The 14,987-nt window shown below is 46.4% G+C and overlaps 1 protein-coding gene across 1 annotated transcript in view; it reads left to right on the top strand.

The window, feature by feature from the left end:
- PDPK1 (3-phosphoinositide dependent protein kinase 1) overlaps positions 1–14,987 on the top strand; it is a 71,790-nt gene that overhangs the window by 13,324 nt on the left and 43,479 nt on the right. The window contains exon 2 of the mRNA XM_082644714.1: positions 13,616–13,882. Coding sequence (XP_082500840.1) covers positions 13,616–13,882 — 267 coding nt within the window. The remainder of the gene's footprint in view (positions 1–13,615; positions 13,883–14,987) is intronic.

The following is a 14,987-nucleotide window of genomic DNA, read 5'->3' as shown; positions in this document are numbered from 1 at the left end:
AGGCAGTAGCCATGCCTGGTCTGCCCTGTGAACACAAGACAGATGTATTTCACAAAGTGACTTTGAGCTCCTGTCTGTTGTGGGCACCCAGCAGCTCTCAAGGGATGGGTCAGTGTTATACACCTCACTTCACAGAATAGTAAATTACGGCTCAGAGAGAGTGTGGCTTACCCATAGTTACCCATGATTTCAGCTAAGTCACCTTGGGTCCTCGATTTTGCTCCTTCACTCTAGTTCTTCATGGTAGAGGTCTGGGGTTTGGGGAAGGTGGCAGTGGTTGCTGTCCCTGCCTCTGCCAGGTTTTCTGTGCTGGGCCTAGCTTTGTGGACTTTCTTGAGGTGAGAGGAGGTTCTTACCAGAATGTTCTTTGCCAGTGAGCACGACTGACTTGAGAGCAGTGTCCCTTTGAGGATGAGCTGGTCAGATTTTGTGGCAGTCTACCACCCCCCTTTATGCAGGGGCCTAGAGGGAGCTGTTCCTCTGTGCAGTGTGTTGGCTGTACCGGTCGAGGGCCTTTCAGAGCACACTCCGCCCAGGCAGCATTTAAAGGCAGCTTAGCCTTTTGAGTTTGGGATCCTTTCTCTTGCTGGCTGGAGTCTTAAGCTGCGTGACAGCATCTTGACCATAGAAGGCCCTGATTTTGATCTTGATTCCTCTCCCAGTGTGTTAGGGAGCCCAGCCTTCCTGTATCATTTTGTCTGCCTCACAGTTAGAATTGGGCCTCCTAATTCAGTATATAGTTAATTCAGTTTACTCACAGATATAGTATGTGGACGGGGGATGGGCTTCCTTTTGGTCTTGAAGAGCTTATTTTATGATCTGATGACCCTTGGTTTGGAAAACCTGTGTGTGTGTGTGTGTGTGTGTGTGTGTTTGTCTTCTGTGTTATTTAATCATAAAACTGCTTATAGGAGCTTCCCTGGTGGCGCAGTGGTTAAGAATCCACCTGCCAATGCAGGGGACATGGGTTCAAGCCCTGGTCCGGGAAGATCCCACATGCCGCAGAGCAACTAAGCCCGTGCTCCACAGCTACTGAGCCTGTGCTCTAGAGCCCATGAGCCACAACTACTGAGGCCCGCATGCCTAGAGCCCATGCTCTACAACAAGAGGAGCCACCGCAATGAGAAGCCCGCGCACCACACGAAGAGTAGCCCCTGCTCGCCACAACTAGAGAGAAGCCCACATGCAGCAACGAAGACCCAACGCAGTCAAAAATAGAAATAAATCAATAAATAAATTTATTTTAAAAATATATATATATTTGTCACATTTAGCAGTTTTGAATGTTGGATACTGGATATTTTGATGTTCATATTTTCCTAAGGTCTCTAGTGGTTGAGCAATGTATTGCATAGTTAAACTGAACCTTGATATGTTTTTGGTGGATACGAAAATGTAATTCCATCGCAAATTAATTTTCCCTTGAGAGTTTCTACCTCTAAGAGGAGACTGCTGAACTCAACACTCAAGAAGTCAAAGAAGTTGAAAATCCTAAGTTTTTATATACAAATTGATGTGAAACCAGTTGAAGTCTACAGAAAACACCCAGTTTATGGACAGTATTTTTACAAGTTCATTTGGAAGTCAGTTGTTTAAGACTTGGGCTTGTCTTCCTGACAGGTGCTCTTGCGGAAGGGTGTCGTGGTCCTGCTCTGGGGAGGCTGTGAGCACACAGGCGCCCTCCTGCTTACTCAGTCACGCGACACGGTGACAGGTGCAGGACGAGGTGCATGTTGAGTGCAGTTAGGGGGGTGTGACCCACTTTTCCGGAGACATCCCAGGTGTTGGATGTTCGTGGCGCTGGTTTTCCTGGCCAAGTTCAGTTGAGAACAGCCGTCCTTCCTTGTTCACAGTAGAGCTGAGCCACAGACATGGCTCCCACTTCATGCAGTTGTGGAAGCTTGTTCTGACAGCCACACAGGAAGCAGGAGAGAGGAGCACAGAAGGGGTCCTGTCCTGTGGGGGGATTTAAAGGATGCTGGTACTGGGAAGTGGGGGAGAAAGGGTGGGGGTTGGGACTTGGCCTGGTCAGTGCGAGGCCTTGGCCACAGGGAGCCACTGGTGTGAAGCTGTTGGTGAGGCAGGCTGCAGCTCCCAGCCTTCTCTTGGGTGTGAGGTGCTTGTATTTGGGGTGCACCTGTGTGTGTAGGAAAGGCCAGCAGTCATGACTTGTGGTGACACAGTGCCTACAGGACCAGGTAGAGAGCCGTGTTCTTGAGAACTTGTGACCAGCTCCATTTTATTAGGGAGGGCGGGGATGGGGGACAGGGTATTGTTGCTTTAAATTTCTCCAGAGACTTAAATTTCAGAAGCTGTTGAGTAACTAGATGTATTTACTTACCATAATTTTGGGTCACCAAGTGGGTGGTAAGCTGATTGGGCTGTGCTGGGAGGGAGTGACTCTCCCAAGGCCCTGGGTTGCCTGGGCACACAGGGCTGCACTGCCTCCGCAGGGCCCCGGGCTGGAGGGCTGGAAGGAGCTCCTCGGGAGCCTGACCCCCGCCTCCGCCCCTGGGCCACCGTATAATGAGTGTCCTCCAGATCATGGCAGACCGTCTCAGAGTACTGTTTATGCAGCTTAATTACCACCTCAAATGTGAAAAAAATCAGCCCTTTAGAATAATAGCTGTAGTACAAATAAACATTTGGGCTTTTCACACTGGAAGAGGGCTCTTTTCTTAGGTTTTTCATTTTATAATTGATGCTTTTAAAGTGCTTTAAAAGGTAATATTTTGACCATCATTTTAACTGCAGAAGTGAAACTGTTCATTAAAACATACCCATGCCAGCGACTTATGACTGCAGGAAGAGAAAGCGTGAGCACTGAGTTGTCACTATGAACATCTCTCTATCAGTGAGGGGCCATGAGAGCTGGTCCTGCACTGAGGTACTTGGCTGGCGTGCTATGGCCGAGGCAGGAAGGAAATTGCGGAATTCCACGAAGGAGAAAGGCTGCCATGACAAGTCCCTGTGTTATCATGCCCATAAAGCTGGAGCAGAGCAGATGCTGCTGTGGCGCTTCCAGAGCGGCAGTGGTCTGGTGTCCAGCATCTTCCAGCCCAGGTCTGATGAGGGACAGTACAGCCAGGGTTAGGCTGGCATCAGACTCTGGTTCAGGAGGCACCAGGACTCTTACGGCAAGTCCCATTGCTCAGGCTTCCACCCTTGTGGTTTGAGGTGCCCAGAAGTGACTCCAGGAGGAGTGTTTCAGGGACCCTGAGGTCCTGCCTGGCATCCAGAGGTTCTGTCTGGAGGTGGCCCGTCCAGAGGGCCAAGCTGGACTGTTGTGAGTCTAGAGCTGCTCCTGCCTCTGGACCTTCTCATTGCCCAGTCCTCTCCTGGGAAGGCTTTCCCCACCTCCTCGGGTCTTTGTTGAGATGTCACCTTCCTAGTAAGGGCTTCTCTGATTATTTAAGTTTGTACCACTCCCATCTTCCTTCCCTGCTGTATTTTTCTCACAGTTATTTATCACCATTTGACACACTGTGGATTTTACCTGGCTTTTGTTTTTTGGGGGGAGTCTGTCTGCTCCCACTAGAATGTGGGCTTCTTGAGGGCATGGGCTCAGTTTTGTTTTTTGCTGTATCTTCAGTGCCTAGAACAGTGCATGGCACATAGTAGGTGCTCAGTGAATATTTGTTGATGAAGTGGATAAGACAGTGTGGTCTTGAGGGTACCGCATTTACCTTAAATCACTGAAGCTGCTATGAAGTGCTGGTGGTGGCCCTGCCGTTTCTCATAAAGCATGTGGTGGAAAAGCAGGTATGTATGTATGTCTGTCTGTATTACGTCATCTGTTATTGCCATTTCAAAAATGTGGAGTTCATTCTACACTTCACTTGGATGTTGATTTCAGAATGACTGGTTTTTCCTTCTGACTCATAAAGGCTGCTGAATCTGAATTTTGAATCTGAAACATTAGGGGAAAGTGAAATTTTGAAACGCGTGATGCATGATTAGCTATTATTATATTTCATATTCTGTATGTGAGTATTCCCCTTACTGCCACTGCAGCACATCTAAGCCGCTGTCACCCTCCCCTGGACCTGCTGCAGCCCTCTGACCGCTCCCCCCCACCCCCCCAGCACCCTCTCCCAGCCCCTCCCCAACCCACGCTCCGGCTTCACAGCACTCATCCACTTCTGCCATGGCTGCCCTCACAGCTTTACTCTCCTAGTTCTGTAAATGATATTGGGTCTGTCACCGTGTTGGGATGTAGCTTCCTAGGGGTAGGGACCATGTCTGCCTTACAGCCAAGTTCCTGGACCTTCGCTAGCACAGCGGCCATGTTTGTTGAGTAACTGGGTTAAAAATGTAGTTAATTTACCTTTTTTAAGAAACACTGATGAGCAAAATGAGTGCATATATTTTTATGACATAACAGAAAAACGTGGCTTTGGAGAATAAGGTGTACTTTACAGAAGTCACTCCACATGTAGTCACTCCAGAGCTGTCTGCGCTAGTGAGTTAAAGGTCTTGGCGCTCCCCTTGACCCTCCTGAGACTGTGCGCACTGCGCTGCGGGATGCGCTATAAGCTGTGGCAAACAGCAAAATGTGCCTGCTGTGTGGGGGGGGATGAAGGGGCGGAGAGGTTCCTGGGGGCAGTGGCGGAGTCCTGGGCATTTGAGGTGGAGGGGGATGGTGGTTGTGTTCTGGGGGTGAGGCCGGCAGGTGTATGTGTGTAGACATACAACATCCTCTCCCTGCCCCCTCTCAGCCTGGCCCCAGGGTCACGTTTCCACCTGCCGGCGTCTCCAGAGCACACACTCTGTTTCTCTCCTCTGACTGTAGTCAAGCCTTTTACTTCAGTGCCCACCAAACTGAAGCGGGCATGGTTTAGCTCAGGCTCCAGAACATTCTGCACCTGTCCAGAGCATGCTGACAGTTTCAGCCAGCTGCCAATGACAAAGAAAGACGGCTTACTAGTTTACGTTAATTTATACTAAGGTGGCGTGTATCCCTTAAAGAGAGGCTTATCAGCTGCCTTCAAACCTCTCATTGAAGTTGTGCTTTTGGGCTGGATGTACTTGCCAGGCATCTTGTAAAGGTAAGAGTTGGCATCAGGTGCATGAATGTTTACAGGTGGGAAAATCCTGTGCTCCAACCTTTACTGAGTGACAGGTTCTGGGAAGTATACAGGTGGCCTGGGCATTTTCCGTGGTGCTTATCATGGACGGGTGTCAGGGAGGAGGTGAGCAGGTTTTATCCAGCACGATGTTCTACCTCCTACCTTGTCATTGCCCAGCCAGATGCTGCTCGGTGTCATAGGTTTGGAGGCAGGTCCAGCTCTGTTGAGACAGCATGTTGATTTTCAGCGCACCTCGTGGTTGATTTCTGCATGTCCACCAGAAATGGGCAGAGTTGCGAGCCGAGGGCTGCCGCCTGGTTGGTACCTGTGTGTGGGGTCGGCCCAGCTGAGGTCAGGAGCAAACCTGTATTTTTTAAGGGACAGTGCTCTCCTTTGAGGACCTGTTTTGGAGACCTTTTTTTTTTTTTTTTTTTTTTTTAAATAACCATAGAAACTAGTTTGATGAAAAGGAAAGAAAGCTCTCAGAAACATGTACTTGTCAACCAGTGTTTCATTAGACTTACCTTTCACTGTCTTTGGAGACCACTCTCCGTGGGCTGGACGCGTGTTCAGTTATCATTATGGAAGTTGGAGCTGAAGACCGCTTTCCTCGGTAAGTATTTCTGAAGCCAGCATAAGCATTCTTCACTGTGCTGGGTCTTCCCAGGGTGTTTGACATCAGGGTCATCTGTCCCTGGAGTAGCCAGTTTGATGGTGGCTGTCACGCCAGGTCTTGCTTTCCGTGGCTGTGGATGCCTGCTGCCTGCAGGCCCTGCCTCCTCATCCTTGCTGCTCTTGGCTGTCACTTCCAGCACCTCCCCTCCTAGAGTTGAGCTTCTGCCCTCCGTGAAGAAGCAGTGGGTTGTCCCTTGGCTGTGCCGGAAACCTTCATGTGCCACATACGTTGGCGCCTTTGCTAGAATTGTCATTGGGTCCAGAAGCATGTCTATGTAAAATTACATTTTTCCAGGTCCATGAGTCAACTCATCATGTTTTGCTATTTAAAAACTTCATGTTTGAGATTTCATTCAGTAGTTCACTTGTCAGTTTTGAATTAAAAGCAACATTTGCCACTGTTCTGTGCATCTCCGGTTGTCTCCTTGAGCCTCACTTGGCAGGAGGCTGGGCGCACAGGTGGACTTAGATGAGGTCGGTAAACAGGCCCACACTTGGTGGGACAGGTGCGGTGGGGGTGGGGCACAACACAGACAGGCGGTGCTCTCCCCTCCCCTATCCCTTTGGGCAGCGATGGCCTCCGGTGGGCCTGCGACCAGGCCAGTTGGAAGCAGTGCTGTAGTGCCTGGGACGGTGCTCTGTGAAGTGCTGGCTCTTTCTGCTTGCCCTCTCTTGTGTGTGTCCCTCCGGGTCACACAGTCCTGCTGCTCCTCAGTCCCAGGCCTGAGGGTCTGCACTCGGAATGACCCTGCAGGACCAGGGAGTGCTTACCCCTTGGCTGTGTCTGGGAACTCTGTGAGGTTCTCAGTGCTCCCTGGGCACAGCTCTCGGTCATCGTGCAGCTGGTCTGGCTGGTGAGGACAGTCCAGGCCTATCTTGATGGGCCTCAGCCTGGTGACTGTGACCTCTTCCCCACTTACCACTGCCTTCGAGGACAGAAAGTTCCAGCTAATCTCCATGGAAGTTATTGAATTTGATTACACAGAGCACAGGCTCTGGATGCGCAGGCGCAGCATCCATGGCACACGGGCCCAGCCTCTCCGTGGCATGTGGGATCTTCCCGGACCAGGGCACGAACCCGTGTTCCCTGCATCAGCAGGCGGACTCTCAACCACTGTGCCACCAGGGAAGCCCTTAAATTTATAATATTAAGTGTTCAATTGTCTTCAGTCTGCTTTTATGTTACCATGTTGATATACTTCTTATCGCCTTGTGTATTGTTGCAGACTCATGATTTTTCCCAGTTTCAGCTCATTCTAATTAACTGTACTTATGTTTGCAGGGTCACAACATGGCCAGTAACGCCCCTACAGGCTAGCTTTCCTGCCTTTTCCTCCTACCACAGACAGCTTCCTTTTCAGATGTAGCAAGGGATTCCAGGCCCATGTTGATTGTCTTATTCCTGTTCCAAGATGTGGAGTCAAGTGCTCTCCTGGATTCTTTTTTTTTTTTTTTTTTTAATATCTTTAGTACTCAATTGTACCTTTTTTTAAAATGAGTAATGGGTTTTTTTTTGTTCTTTTTTTTTTTTTTTTTTTTTGGCTGCGTTGGGCCTTCATTGCTGCGTGCAGGCTTTCTCTAGTTGTGGTGAGCAGGGGCTACTCTTAGTTGTGCGCAAGCTTCTCATTGTGATGGCTTCTCTTGTCGCGGAGCACGGGCTCTAGGCCTGCGGACTCAGTAGTTGTGGCTCACGGGCTCTAGAGCACAGGCTCAGTAGTTGTGGCGCACAGGTTTAGTTGCTCTGTGGCATGTGGGATCTTCCTGGAGCAGGGCTTGAACCCGTATCCCCTGCATTGGCAGGTGGATTCTTAACCACTGTGCCACCAGGGAAGTCCTCTCCTGGATTCTTTTAATGGGCAGTACTATTAGAAACAAATCTGCGTGCTCCACGTTCATTTCATTATTGTTCTGCAACAGTCTGGTGATGAGTAGGCTAATGATGTCACTGCTAGAACAATTTAGGCTCAGACTGGAAAAGAGATTTTTTTAAATGGTTGTGGGCACAACTTTTATGTATTTCCATTTTAACTTTGACACTATCCTTTCTTAATGTCCATCTGAATATTTAACTGTATATCTATCCACTTGTCTTTAGTACTTTTATGTATCTCATTGACAACTGTTGTGTTGTCGCTTTGTTGGCAAATTGCCATATTGCTTTCCAGAAACGTTTTAACAGCAACACGGGTTTTTGGTGCCAGCCACAGTTGTATGAGTATACTTGCTTTATCACAGTCTTGCCAGCATTTGGTATCTCTGTGTGTTGCACACGTACTTAATCATAATTCTTATCTATTAATTCACCCCGCCACCCTCCTCCCGTAATTAAAAATGTACAGCACTATCTCTGATGCTTTAACTTTCTTTGAATACAACGCACATTTTCGGCTCTTAGTTACTTGAGTTTTTTTTTTTTAAACATCTTTATTGGAGTATAATTGCTTTTCAATGGTGTGTTGGTTTCTGCTTTATAACAAAGTGAATCAGCTATACATATACATATATCCCCATTATCTCTTCCCTCTTGCGTCTCCCTCCCACCCCTCTAGGTGGTCACAAAGCACGGAGCTGATCTCCCTGTGCTATGCGGCTGATTCCCACTAGCTATCGGTTTTATATTTGGTAGTGTATATATGTCTATGCCACTCTCTCACTTTATCCCAGCTTACCGTTCCCCCTCCCCGTGTCCTCAAGTTCATTCTCTAGTAGGTTTGCGTCTTTATTCCCGTCCTGCCCCTAGGTTCTTCATGAACCTTTTTTTTAAGATTCCATATATATGTGTTAGCATACAGTATTTGTTTTTCTCTTTCTGACTTACTTCACTCCATATGACAGATTCTAGGTCCATCCACCTCACTACAAATAAGTCAATTTCGGTTTTATTTATGGTTGAGTAATATTCCATTGTATATATGTGCCGCATCTTCTTTATCCATCCATCCATGGACGCTTAGGTTGCTTCCATGTCCTGGCTATTGTAAATAGAGCTGCAATGAACATTGTGGTACATGACTTTTTTTTTTTTTTTTTTTTTTTTTTTTGTGGTACGCGGGCCTCTCACTGTTGTGGCCTCTCCCGTTGCAGAGCACAGGCTCCGGATGTGCAGGCTCAGTGGCCATGGCTCACAAGCCTAGCCGCTCCGCGGCATGTGAGATCTTCCCAGACCCGGGCATGAACCTGTGTCCCCTGCATCGGCAGGCGGACTCCCAACCACTGCGCCACCAGGGAAGCCCGTACATGACTCTTTTTGAACCATGGTTTTCTCAGGGTATATACCCAGTAGTGGGATTGCTGGGTTGTATGGTAGTTCTATTTTTAGTTTTTTAAGGAACCTCCATACTGTTCTCCGTAGTGGCTGTATCAATCTACATTCCCACCAACAGTGCAAGAGGGTTCCCTTTTCTCCACACCCTCTCCAGCATTTATTGTTTGTAGATTTTTTGATGATGGCCATTCTGACTGGTGTGAGATGATATCTCTGTGTAGTTTTGATTTGCATTTCTCTAATGATTAATGATGTTGAGCATTCTTTTATGTGTTTGTTGGCAATCTGTATATCTTTGGAGAAGTGTCTATTTAGGTCTTATGGCCATTTTTGGATTGGGTTGTTTGTTTTTTTGATATTGAGCTGCATGAGCTGCTTGTAAATTTTGGAGATTAATCCTTTGTCAGTTGCTTCATTTGCAAATATTTTCTCCCATTCTGAGGGTTGTCTTTTCCTCTTGTTTATGGCTTCCTTTGCTGTGCAAAAGATTTTAAGTTTCATTAGGTCCCATTTGTTTATCTTTGTTTTTATTCCCATTTCTCTAGGAGGTGGGTCCAAAAGGATCTTGCTGTGATTTATGTCATAGAGTGTTCTGCCTGTGTTTTCCTCTAAGAGTTTGATAGTGTCTGGTCTTACGTTTAGGTCTTTAATCCATTTTGAGTTTATTTTTGTGTATGGTGTTAGGGAGTGTTCTAATTTCATTCTTTTACCTGTAGCTGTCCAGTTTTCCCAGCACCACTTATTGAAGAGGCTGTCTTTTCTCCATTGTATATTCTTGCCTCCTTTATCAAAGATAAGGTGACCACATGTGCGTGAGTTTATCTCTGGGCTTTCTATCCTGTTCCATTGATCTATCTTTCTGTTTTTGTGCCAGTACCATACTGTCTTGATTACTGTAGCTTTGTAGTATAGTCTGAAGTCAGGGAGCCTGATTCCTCCAGCTCCGTTTTTCTTTCTCAAGATTGCTTTGGCTATTCGGGGTCTTTTGTGTTTCCATACAAATTGTGAAATATTTTGTTCTAGTTCTGTGAAAAATGCCATTGGTAGTTTGATAAGGATTGCATTGAATCTGTAGATTGCTTTGGGTAGTATAGTCATTTTCCCAATGTTGATTCTTCCAATCCAAGAACATGGTATATCTCTCCATCTAGTTACTTGAGTTTTTTTGGTGCCTAATCCTTTGTGCATTTCTTCGTTAAAAAAAGTCTTTAGGATTTACAGATTTGAATGAGATCTTATATATAAATTAATGTAGTCATATATGATATAGCTATTTTTATAAGTTTATTGAGATGTAATTCATATACCATACAATTCACCCATTTAAAGTGTATTTCAGTGGCTTTTAGTATATTCATGAGGTTGTATATCCCCATCCAGTTCCAGGACATCCTCATCATTCCAAAAACAAACCCATTAGCAGTCACTCCCCATTCTCCCCTCCAGCCCCTGACAACCACTAATTTTTCTTCCTCTATAGATTTGCCTATTCTGGACGTTGCAGATAAATGGAATCATACAGTATGGGGCTTTTGTGTCTGGCCTTTTTCACATAGCATAATGTTTTGCATGTTCATCTGTTTTTTAGAATATATCAGTATTTCCTTTTTATGGCTGAATATTCAATTTTATAGCTAGATTACATTTTGTTTATCCATTTATCCGTTGATGGTCATTTGTGTTGTTTCCACCTTTTAGTTGTTATGTATAATGCTGCTGTGAACATGCTTGTACAAGATTTGTGTGGACCTATGTTTTCATTTCTAGGAGTGGAATTGCAGGGTTATGTGATACCTGTTTCCTTTTGAGGAACTGTTGTAATGTTTTTCAACGTGGTTGCACAATTTGACATTCCTACCACCAATATGATGGTTCCAATTTCTCTACGTCTCCATCAGCACTTGTTATTATCTTTTTGATTCTAGCCATTCTGGTTTGTGTGAAATGGAGTCCCATTGTGGCTTTGATTTGCATTTCCATAGTAACTAATGGTGTTGAGCATCTTTTCATGTACTTATTGGCCATTTGTATGTCTTTTTTGGAGAAATGTTTATTCAGATTTGTTGCCTTTTTTTTTTTTTTTTTTTTTTGCGGTATGTGGGCCTCTCACTGTTGTGGCCTCTCCCGTCGCGGAGAACAGGCTCCGGACGCGCAGGCTCAACGGCCATGGCTCACGGGCCCAGCCGCTCCGCGGCATGTGGGATCTTCCCGGACCAGGGCACGAACCCGCGTCCCCTGTATCGGCAGGCGGACTCCCAACCACTGCGCCACCAGGGAAGCCCTTGTTGCCTATTTTTTAACTGTGTGTTTTTTTTTTTTTTAATTTAGTTTTAAGAGTTCTTTATGTAGTCTGAATACAAGTCCCTTATCAGATACATGATTTGCGAATATTTTCTCCTATAATTGGGTTGTTCTTTCACTTTTTTGGTGGTGCCTTTGAAGAGCAAAAGTTTTTAAATTTTGATGAAATCCCTTTGATCTGTTTTTTTCTTTTGTTCCTGTGCTTTCGGTTTCATATCTAAGAAACCATTGCCAAGTTCATAAAGATTTACTCCTATATTTTCTTCTGAGAGTTTCCTAGTTTTATTTCTTACATTAGTTTTATTACTTACAGTTTACATTTCTTTATTTCTTAAATTTTGTTGTGGGAAAGGCATCCAACTTCATTCTTCTGCATGTAGATATCCAGTTGTCCCAGCATCATTTGTTGAAAAGACTGTTCTTTCCCATTGAAGGGTCTTGGCACTCTTGTCAAAAATCGATTGGCTGTAGACATACGGGTTTATTCCTGGACTCTGTTCCAGTCACCCATGTGTGTATCCTTATGCCAATACCTCATTGTCTTCTTCTTTCTTTCTTTCTTTCTTTCTCCCTTCCTTCCTTCCTTCCTTCCTTTCCTTCCTTCCTTCCTTCCTTCCTTTCCTTTCCTTTCCTTTCCCTTTCTTTTTCTTTCTTTCTTTTTTTCTTTCTTCCTATCTATCTGTTTATCTATCTATTTATGGCTGCGTTGGGTCTTCGTTGCTGCACGGCCTTTCTCTGGTTGTGGCAAGCAGGGGCTACTCTTCGTTGCTGTGTGCGGACTTCTCATTGCGGTGGCTTCTCTTGTTGCGGAGCACAGGCTCTAGGCACGTGGGCTTCAGTAGTTGTGGCGTGCAGGCTCAGTAGTTGTGGTGAACCGGCTTAGTTGCTCTGTGGCATGTGGGATCTTCCCGGACTAGGGCTTAAACCCGTGTCCCCTGCGTTGGCAGGCATATTCTTAACCACTGCGCCACCAGGGAAGACCTGCACTGTCTTGATTATTATAGCTTTGTAATGAATTTGGAAATTAGGTAGTGTGAGTCCTCCAGTGTTCTTTTTTGAGATTGTTTGGCTATTCTGGGTTCCTTGAATTTCCATATGAAGTTTAGGATCATCTTGGCGATTTCTGCAAGGAAGCCAGCTTCTTTTAATAGCGATTGCATTGAAAAATTTTAAAAACTTGTTAGGTTTTTGAATTTGTTTAAATAACTAAAAAACATATAATTCTTTAATTTGTTTAGAGGTAAGTTTGGTGTGTAGTGAGCAGTTGGGCTCTAAATCAGTTATTTTTCAAATTGTTAAGCAGTTATTCCACTACTGTCTTTTTTTTGAGCAGCTTATTTCTTATCAACTGTAACTTTTACGTGTAGTTGGCAATTCTTGGGCTCTTCTTTCCATTAAGTTATACTTCTGTGTTCCAGGACTGCTAGGTTAAAATTCTATTTAGTTGTGGGATATAGTTATTTATTTATTTGTTTGTTTGTTTGTTTCTGCTTTGGATCTTCGTTGCCACGTGTAGACTTTCTCTAGTTGCGGTGAGCGGGGGCTACTCTTTGTTGCGATACGCGGGCTTGTCATTGCAGTGGCTTCTCTTGCTGTGGATGGAGCACGGGCTCTAGGTGTGTGGGCTTCAGTAGCTGTGGCTCGCCTGCTCAGTAGTTGCTGCTCACAGGCTCTAGAGCGCAGGCTCAGTAGTTGTGGCACATGGCCTTAGTTGCTCTGTGGCATATGGGATCTTCTCGGACCAGGGATCGAAGCCGTGTCCCCTGCATTGGCAGGCGGATTCTTAACCACTGCGCCCCCAGGGAAGTCCGGGATGCGGTCTTAAGCTAGTCTGTTTGTTCAAACCCCGAGTGCCTTCTGTGTGTCTAGCCTTATATCAAATGTGAGTGGGTGAGCAGGGGAGGGGTTCTGGGATGGGAGACACCGTGGTCACAGGGTTGGACCAGCTTTCTCTGTGGACAGGGCCACAGATGATGTTTAGGCCAGGCAGTGTGATGGGAAGGCCAGCTGGCCATGGCTGGGTGGGGGGTGGGGGAGGCGTTGGAGACTTACGCAGTACTGAGGGAGAGGGTGAGGGCATGTAGGTTCTGGGTGGTGGGGTCCATGGGCACGCAGGACAGGGCAGGGTGGGATTTGAGTGGGGAAGGGACTGGGGAGAGGAGGGCAGTGGCCTGAACTGCATGGCAGAACATCAGATGGCCTGCCCTGTGCTTGGTGGTGTTTCAACGATGTCAACACTTTAGTTCATACGTTTAGGAAGGGTGAGCCACTTTGAATCTTACCTCTTTTTTCCTGTGTCCACCAGTATGACACCGTTCCTATTCAGTCCAGCGTGGTATTATGTTCCTGCCCGTCCCCATCAATGGTGAGGACCCAGACTGAGTCCAGCACGGCCCCTGGCATTCCCAGCTGTGGTAGCAGGCAGGGCCCCACCATGGACAGCACCACGGCCGAATCCCGGCCAAGCGCCAACTCGCTGCAACACGCCACACAGCCGCCACCACAGCCTCGGAAGAAACGGCCAGAAGACTTTAAATTTGGGAAAATTCTTGGTGAAGGCTCTTTTTCAACAGTGAGTACAGGCTGCTGCTGTTTGTTGAATGAGGGTGTTTTCCTTGGGAGTACTGGCCTTTCTCAGGACTTGGAGCTGGGGGACTAAGACACCACAGTGGTGTTCTACCCCAGAGGAGGGTCTCAGGCCCTTGGGGATTCCTCTCCTGTTGTGAAGGTGACTTGGGGCTGGCCACCACCAGGCAGATCATGTGGTTTAAATATCTAGCTCATGATTTTGTAGGGGAAAGCTTTAAAGGGCATTTCATGATCTTACTTTTAATTTTCTCAAAAAATGCAGTTAGATTGTATTCTAAGTTACATTTCATATCATTGTGTCCTGTTAGCAAGGCCCTGAGAAGCTTTCCTGTTCCTTAGATTAAACATTAGTGTTGATGTATCTCTTCATAGTTTTGGGGAAACATTTAATGACCTTTGTTATTTCTCTGTTATTTTTAAAATATAAAACAGTACACCACTGATATTTGCTAGAGTTGTAGCCCAAGACCTGCTAGCTTCCAGATTTTTGTGTCCTCAGTTTCATGGGCAGAATTACTGTCACAGCACTGTCAAGTCACACTCAGGGTAATTCTTTTTGTTACCTGAGGGAGTTTTACCTATCTTGTGGTATTTTTCCTCTTAAAGCAAAGATGTGAAGGTTCAGAGCTGCCCTTTGCTGAGTTGGAGGCCTCATGTGGCTGTGGCCGGGCCAGAGGCTTGCTGCAGGCTCGGGAAGGCCAGAGCCCCTGTCCCCTGGCCAGAGCGCGCAGTCTTAGTCCGTGCCTTCAGAAGAGACAGATCCTTGCCACTGTGGTCTCAGCTGGGCCCAGCATGAGCTGCAGCTCCTCAGGCCAGCAGGGTTCCTGAATAATGAGACTTTCTTGCCTGGCCTTTGTGAAGAAACCTCGTGTGAAATTTGTTTTCCTTTTCTTTTTTTCCATTTATGAAATATTTCAAAATACAAAGAACATGACATACTGGTGCTCACCCATGTTCCCAACATCGTTTTGTTTTGTTTTGTTTTGTTTTCGGGTATGTGGGCCTCTCACTGACGTGGCCTCTCCCATTGCGGAGCACAGGCTCTGGACGCGCAGGCTCAGCGGCCATGGCTCACGGGCCCAGCCGCT

The sequence above is a fragment of the Mesoplodon mirus genome (assembly GCF_964341445.2).
Source record: "Mesoplodon mirus genome assembly, chromosome: 15".
NCBI classification, from domain to species: Eukaryota; Metazoa; Chordata; class Mammalia; order Artiodactyla; family Ziphiidae; genus Mesoplodon; species Mesoplodon mirus.
This window is presented reverse-complemented; position numbering and strand designations above follow the sequence as displayed.